Source organism: Nicotiana tabacum, chromosome 4 (assembly GCF_000715075.1).
Source record: "Nicotiana tabacum cultivar K326 chromosome 4, ASM71507v2, whole genome shotgun sequence".
Classification (NCBI taxonomy): Eukaryota; Viridiplantae; Streptophyta; class Magnoliopsida; order Solanales; family Solanaceae; genus Nicotiana; species Nicotiana tabacum.
In genome coordinates, this window is record NC_134083.1 from 34,921,762 (window position 1) to 34,929,856 (window position 8,095).

Here is an 8,095-nt window from a genome sequence, read left to right on the forward strand (position 1 = left end):
AGGGAGTACGTTCCCAAAGTCTCAGAGATGCTTGGCGCGCAGAGTTTGAGCAGTTGCGCCAGGGTGCTATGACCGTGTCAGAGTATGCGGTCCGACTTAGTGACTTGGCTAGGCATGCACCAGCCTTGGTTGCTACTGTTCGAGAGTGGGTTCTTCGATTTATCGAGGGGCTCCACCCTAGTATCAGATTCAGTACGGCCCGAGAACTGGATATGGACATCACATACCAACAGGTGGTGTCAATTGCTAGGAGGTTGGAGGGTATGCTGACTCGGGATAGAGAAGAAAGAGAGGCCAAGAGGTCTAGAGAGTCTGGTACTTACAATAGTACTCGTGCCCCAGCGACAGCTCGTCAGCGCAGGGGTTATAAAGGTCTCCTTGTTCATTCAGCACTTCCAGCCGTCAGCGGTGCTCTGGCCACTACTAGGCCCCAAGATCTTTATTATGCACTGCCATTGTCTAGTGTGCCTCCTGTACTAGGTGCTTTCAGTGGGCAGTCCAGTTGATCATGCCCGAGTCAGTCGCAACAGCCACGTCCTTCGAGAGCCTGTTTTGAGTGTGGCAACACTCGTCATTTGGTGAGGGATTGCCCCATTTAGCCCACTTAGTCCGCGGGCCTGGCCCGACCCAGTTTTCAGCCTTATAGAAAGTTGTTGCAACACGAGAAAATGGGTAACTTATGGATATATGGCATCACCCGTTGGTCTGGTCTCACTTTGTGGCTTGATGTTCATAACGTTTTTTCATTTCTTGAGTCGAACCTTGAGGACAAGGTTCTTTTTTAGGACGGGAGTATTGTTGTGAACCAGCCTGACTTGGTAAGGGATTATGGGCCAGAAGTGTGGAACGAGGCTAATCCAGTTGGGACTATCGGGCGAAGAGGTAAAAACCCAATGATTAAATAACTAAATAGAATACTAGTACGTTATATTTGGGATCCAAGGGGAGATACATGATATGTGTATTGTTGAGTATAATGTCTGCTTCTCCTCATCTTCCTTCTTGAGTGTCTGTATCCTCTCATCCCCATTCTTAGTCTGAAGCTCTGAGCTTTTCATCCCTTCTTCTCTATCCTTTGTATTTCAGTTTAGTATCTCTAATTCCTGTAATGGTTTTGAGTTGAGTTGTAATTTTCTATCACTTTTGAAGTAATAGAAGTGTTGAAAAACTGATTTGTTACACATTGTATTTGACATGATATTATTTACTTATTAGTACTTCGAAAATATGATATTAGTAATAATTAATTGTTCAATAAACCAATTTATTTGACTAGACCAATAAATTGTTTAAGCGTCTATGTAATGGACACACAATCTTGACACTTGACAAGATTAGCTAGTGTTTGGATATAAATTTGGTTGAAACATGAAAAAAGAATTTTTGAAGTTGTGCTGAAAATTAATTTTTGAAAGTTGAAGTTGTATTTGGACATATATTTTATTTGAAAAAAAATTGAAGTGTTGTGAATGAAAGAAATTTTTCACCCAAAAACTGCCCCAAATTAGTTTTTAGAAACTTGATTTTTTTTATTTTTTTTATTTATTATTTTTTTTTTTTTGTAATTTGGGGCAATTTTTGGGTGAAAATTTTCTTTTACTGATAGTTTTGGGGCTTTAAATGATAGTAAAAGAGAGCATTTGTTGTGTACTTGTGTCAATGTACACAAAATTTGATCAAACTCCTGAGAGGACCGTTGGAAGAGTCCATAGGTTTCTACCATTTTGAGGGTAGTGTCTAGAGAATTAGCTAAAGTGAGCTTTCAATGTTGATTGAACTAATTATTTGTGTTTTTGTTTTGGGGAGACACAAATATAAACGCGCTGCGCATTCTTTTATCAATATTACAATCATCTCACTTTCCTAAAATTCGTTAATATATCACATCTCAATTTTTTTATTTCATTATACTAACTTTGTGTAAGGAACTCAATTAATGATAAATGTTACAAATTCTAAAGTGTGCCACGATATTAGGTTTTTTAACGTGAAGAAAATTTAACTGAATTTACGTTATTTAAACGGCTCGGCTTGCTTCGCCTTCTCAAAGAAAAAAAAATGAAAAATATCTAAATAAATAAAAAAATGAAATAGAGTTGCGAAGATCAAAAGATAAGGATCAAAAATAAATATAAACATCTAGCAGGGAAGAAGAGAAAAATGATAAGGAAAGAGATCTTATTGTTAATTTACCATGTTTGACCTAGAGAAAAATAAATTGACTTTCTTGACGGCCAAGGCATGTTTCGTAAGCATTGTCATATCGGTTCGAAGCATTATGGTAACAAATCCCGTTAAGGACCTGACAGCAGCGGATGCATTAGACGTTTTCTTTAAATAAGAGTTCGTGTATACTGTACTGGTATTCTAATATATTGTTTGATTATGGTAATAAATCCTCATAACTTACATGAGTTTAAATAAAGAAAATCAAAGTTTATGCTTATTAATTATATAAAGATTATATTAAAGATGCAGAATTTTATACCAAAAAACAGATATAATATACTATATAATTTTAAGATATTTTTCTTTGCTATTGGTGGTTTTGGATCCGTTTTCGCACAACTCAACTATTTTACTTGGTACTTGCTAAATTATTGCTATTATCTCAGCAATTCTCATTAGTGACAGATCAACTTTTAACATCACCGAATAGTAATTGCACTAAACCAAATAAAAGTATAGTAACTCTCTTCATGTTGTAAGGAAAAAGCTTTTTAAGTTTTGAATTAGTATTTTCTTGTGGAAAAAAAATCTTGTCAGTTTCCATTAGAAAAAAAATAATCAAAAAATACAAGTACTGATTTTCCGTGATTACTTTTGATTCGTAATTCCTATTGTGAAATCTCGGCAAATTCCTCCATTTGCAAAAGCAAAAAAAAGTAAAAAAAAATAGTGAATAATAAAACAGTAAAAGACTAGTTACCAAGTCATAACCTAGTAACCCAGTAAAACACTCCAAGTTGATTTAAAAAAAGGCCGTAGAAGAAAACGAGTGTACATTGAATAATACCCTCCAAAAGTCAAAATATCTTAAATATAGGAAACTGACCCGAGCAAAAGCGGACCCGTTTGTCAATAGATATATTTTTTCTTAGAATATTTTTCTTAAAAAATATGTTTGTCTATAAAACTTTACAAGTTTTCTTAAAAAAAATTCAAAAATAAGTTTTTCAAAAATCAAAAATTGATTTTGATCACTTTTTCAAAAATTTCAGAAATTTTTATTTTTTTACTCACAAAACTGTAACTCTTTTCAGGTGAAATACATGTTCAAATTTCGAATATTATTTTTTAATTTAAATTTAAATATATATATTTTTTTAAAATAATATTTTTTTGTCCAAAAGCCTATAATTAAATTAAAAAAAAATAAAAGTGAGACTGGCAGGAAATAAATAGAGGAGTTATTTAGAACAGAGTGATCGTAAGTTCTGAAACGTGAAGGCAAGATTACCAGAACACGTGGATCAAGTTAATATCAGAGGATAGCCAAAAAATCAGAAAAGTGGGGTAAAGTAAACAGTATAAAATATATCAAAATCTGAAAAGAAAAAGCAAAATAAAAGAAAAAATACAGTCCTTGACAGTCATTGTAACCCCGCTGCCTTCGCCAAGTTGCTTGGAAACTCAAATAAGCTGACGGCAAAAAGAGCCGCCCTCCTCTTTAACCCTTTCTTCTGTATTCTTTTTTCTTTTGCCTTTTCATTCTTTTGGTGGCTCTGGAGCCGCGTCTACCTATTCCCAGGTACTCTCTCTCTCTCTCTCTCTCTCTCTCTCTCTCTCTCTCTCTCTCTCTCTCTCTCTCTCTCTCTCTCTCTCTCTTTCCTTTGACTCTTTGCTCTTTGTGGTGACCTCTGCTACTTTTGTTTTTTTCTTGATGAATCACTAGTTAATGATGGTCTACTGGGATTTTCTTGAATTTTTCTGTAATGTGAGTTGCCGTTGATCTTTTCTTGGTTGGTATGGTGAGTGTTTTCTATGTTATTTCCTTTTCTTTTCACGGTCATGCTGTTTTTTTTAATCCTATTGAATTAATGGTGTAAGAATATTTGGAATTGATGATTTAGAATGTGAGATGTTGTCTATTTTTTCCTGAATCTGATAAAGATTAGTAGAGGCATTTCTTCTGTTCTGTGTCATGAAACTTTTTGAACTTTTAAAGACTAGACTCTACTCACTAGCTCCTACAGTACTAATTAGGTAAAATGCCTTGAAATGTTTATATTATTAAATCGATGTGAATTTACACACTAGTTTTTGTCATTCAGAAAATAACATTTATTAAGGTCTTATGATAAATTTTCTGCTTTGGATTTCTGAAAATGCTTTTCCGTTGATGTCTTTTAAAGGTTGTAGGGGGTTTATTATTCTTGTTTGATAGTAAAAAGAAAAAGAAAGAAGTAACCAATCTTCTTGTCTTGCTATAAAACACAAGATGTGCTCGTAGGTAGTTGACATGTGACACCGGACAAGTCTATGACAACATAAGTTTTGCTCTCTATTGCCTCAACATGCTGCTACGGAGTATTCTCTTTTCCCAGTACTGAGCCTGTAATTATTATAAGTGAGTCATACAGTTGTGGCAGTTCCCAGCTTTTTTGTAAGTTTAGTCCTCCTATTTTAGATATGTATGAATTGCTGGTTGTTTCAACCTTTCTGTCTTTCTACTTTCCCCTTGAAGTCTACTGTAATCGTGATGGTCGCGCATTTCAAGACTTAGTAAGAAGGCAGTCCTTGCACTAGTGAGGAATTTCTGATGATTAGTACTGTGAAACTTTTGATAGGTGATTAATACTGCTATCGTCTAGCCATGTGTACGATGGTTGCTGCTGTGGACATGTTAATTTGAGATTTTTTAGTAACATAATCCATTAAGCTAAGTGAAAGAGTATATGATTGCAAGTATGATAATTTGTAACGTGGCATTAACTACAGTAGGAAATCAAGAAATAGGATCATACTCATAGGATTTGAATGGAGAAGTCATCAATTTATGAATTTCTTGTAGAAACACAAGTTAATAGTGTAGGAGTATTTGAATCCATACTTTTTGTACTCTTACTTTGCTGTGCCATGATAGACACTTGACTGGCCTGGCAAATAGTTTGCCTTTCGACAAGTCATTTATGGCTTGCTCTGCTGCCTTGAAGTTCCTGAGCATCTGACATTTACATTATATTTTAATCATGTCTAAAGCTTTTTTCCCCTGGCTTTCCAACTTAATTTGCAGACTATGCTTCGGGCAAAGCATCTCGGCACACTCTCCCAGTCAGCTAGGTCCTTTTTTCTAAGCGGATCACGATGTAGTGCAGCGGATGGAAGTTCGTGCACTTGTTCGGAAGATGAAACTTGTATTTCGAAAAGGCCGCAGACCAGAAATGAGGTTCGACATCCGCAAATATCATCCAGCTTAGTTTCAAAAGCCTCTGTAGGAGTAGGTGCCTTATTATCTGGAGATGCTGTGAAGGTTGTGAGCTCGAAAAAAAATGATACTTTAGATTCTCCAGTTTCTAGGCCACAGGCCATACCTGCATCTACGGTGTCTGGGCGAGTAGAATCTGTTATTTATGGTAGCATTGATGCTGAGAATACTGTGCAGTCCTCACCTCCCATCTCAGACCAGTTTGTTCGGGCAGGTATTGCAGCAGTCAGTTTTTTATCCGATGTGGTAAACTATAAGATACCTATGTTAGATGGGAGTGGAGAGCATAGCTCATCCAACAACTGTATGGTAGATCGTACAAAGCCTATTTCCAATGTGAGGCCATCAAATGTAAAGACCTCCAGAAACGACAAACTTCAAGCTAACACTTCTACTGATACACCTGTAACATCAAACCTTGCAAATAATTCGAATTGCATAAAAAGCAGAGGTGATAAGTATAATTCAGTCAAAGGCAAAAATCCTGTTCCGAACAACAGTATTGGGGAAGTGGAGACCCATGGAGTTGTCACAGATTCTCGTGACAGGAGGAGGTTAGTGCCTCCAAAGTCAAGATCATATCCAAATCGTAACATGGCAAATGTACGTGTCTCTGAAGGAAAGCTTAAGAATGAAATTCCTGAAGGTTTCAGCAGGCCACCACGAGAAACAAAGTTGCAAAATGCAGGAGTTGTTCCAATGGTCAGGCAGTTTTCTAATTGTGGCCATGTTGTTGGAACAGTTTCTCGCATTTTACAGCAGTTAAATTGGGGTTCTGAGACAGAAAATGCTCTTCGTGAACTCAACTGTTTATTGGATCCATACCAAGCAAACCAAATTCTTAAGCAGATCCACGATCATACAGTCGCTCTTGGCTTTTTCTATTGGTTGAAGCGACAACCAGGATTTAAGCACGACGGACACACCTATACCACCATGGTTGGCCTCCTGGGACGTGCTAGGCAGTTTGGGGTAATTAACAAGTTGCTTGAGCAGATGGTCGAAGATGGGTGTCAACCAAATGTAGTGACATATAACCGTCTCATTCACAGTTATGGCAGAGCAAACTACTTGCGTGAAGCATTACATGTCTTTAACCAAATGCAGGAAGCTAGAGTTGATCCTGACCGTGTAACCTATTGTACTCTGATTGACATCCATGCGAAAGCTGGTTATCTTGATGTTGCCATGGACTTGTATGAAAGGATGCAAGAGGCTGGGCTCTCTCCAGACACATTCACTTACAGTGTCATCATCAATTGCCTTGGAAAAGCAGGCCACTTAGCTGCTGCCCACAAACTGTTCTGCGAGATGGTTAATCAGGGATGTGTACCAAACTTGGTGACCTACAACATTATGATTGCTTTGCATGCGAAAGCGAGGAACTATTCTAGTGCATTGCAGTTATATCGTGACATGCAGAATGCTGGATTTGAGCCGGACAAAGTGACATACAGCATTGTAATGGAGGTGCTTGGCCATTGTGGCTATCTGGAGGAAGCAGAGGCAGTTTTCACAGAGATGAAAAGGAAGAACTGGGTGCCTGACGAGCCTGTCTATGGTCTTCTGGTGGACTTATGGGGAAAGGCCGGGAATGTAGAAAAAGCTTGGAACTGGTACAGTGCCATGATTAATGCAGGTTTGTGCCCCAATGTGCCTACATGCAATTCTCTGCTGAGTGCTTTCCTTAGGGTTCACCGCTTGCCAGATGCGTACAACTTGCTTCAAAGCATGCTTGAATTGGGTCTAAACCCTTCTCTGCAAACTTATACCTTGCTCCTCAGTTGCTGCACTGAAGCTCAAACATCATTTGACATGTCGTTTTGTTGTGAGCTCATGGCAGTCACACGCCACCCAGCGCACGCATTCCTTCTGACCATGCCACCGGCAGGACCCGATGGGCAGAATGTGAGGGATCATGTTAGCAGCTTTTTGGATCTGATGCACAGCGAGGACAGAGAGAGTAAAAGGGGTCTTGTTGATGCAGTTGTTGATTTTATGCACAAATCAGGGCTGAAGGAGGAAGCTGGATCTGTCTGGGAGGTAGCAGCGCACAAGAATGTCTACCCTGATGCAGTTAGAGAGAAAAGCTCCTGTTATTGGCTTATAAACCTCCATGTGATGTCAGATGGAACTGCTATAATAGCACTCTCAAGAACACTTGCCTGGTTTCGCCGACAGATGCTTATCTCTGGAATTTGTCCAAGCCGCATTGATATTGTGACAGGATGGGGTCGTAGGAGCCGTGTGACAGGATCCTCTTTGGTGAGGCAGGCAGTACAGGAGTTGCTTAACATGTTCGGCTTCCCCTTTTTAACTCAGAATGGGAATTCAGGGTGCTTTGTGGGCTGTGGGGAGCCTCTCACTAGATGGTTGGTCCAACCTTGTGTCGAGAGGATGCATCTGCTATAGTGTTGTTCTATGTCAAGAATTTCTAGCTAAAATCGCAGTTTTGTCGTGGAAGAGGAATTAGAATGTACCTAATTATGTGCAAGCTCGTATGGATTTTCAGCTAGTTTTCCTAATTATGTTTTCCTAACTCATCTCATATTCCGGAGTCTATTTTGTCTGAATCTAACCGTTGTCTAGTGGCCGTAGAAGAAATTAGGAGTAATATCGTGTTCGTTCCCACTTGCCAATAAGGATCATTTTCCAAGTTTTCTTTCA

General features: G+C 38.3%; 1 protein-coding gene across 4 annotated transcripts; it reads left to right on the forward strand.

The window, feature by feature from the left end:
- Nucleotides 1-3,555: 3,555 nt before the first annotated feature.
- LOC107803229 (pentatricopeptide repeat-containing protein At1g74750) lies at nt 3,556-8,095 on the forward strand. Of its 4 annotated transcripts, none has more exons than XM_075251664.1 (2): nt 3,556-3,751; nt 5,237-8,095. In XM_075251664.1, exon 2 carries the CDS (start codon nt 5,240-5,242, stop codon nt 7,838-7,840), a length of 2,601 nt encoding a protein of 866 aa, XP_075107765.1. In that variant the 5' UTR covers nt 3,556-3,751; nt 5,237-5,239; the 3' UTR covers nt 7,841-8,095. The 4 variants fall into 4 exon arrangements, with proteins under 4 accessions (XP_075107765.1, XP_016482360.1, XP_075107766.1 ...); XM_016626874.2 differs by lacking the exon at nt 3,556-3,751 and adding an exon at nt 3,832-3,971; XM_075251665.1 differs by lacking the exon at nt 3,556-3,751 and adding an exon at nt 4,438-4,606.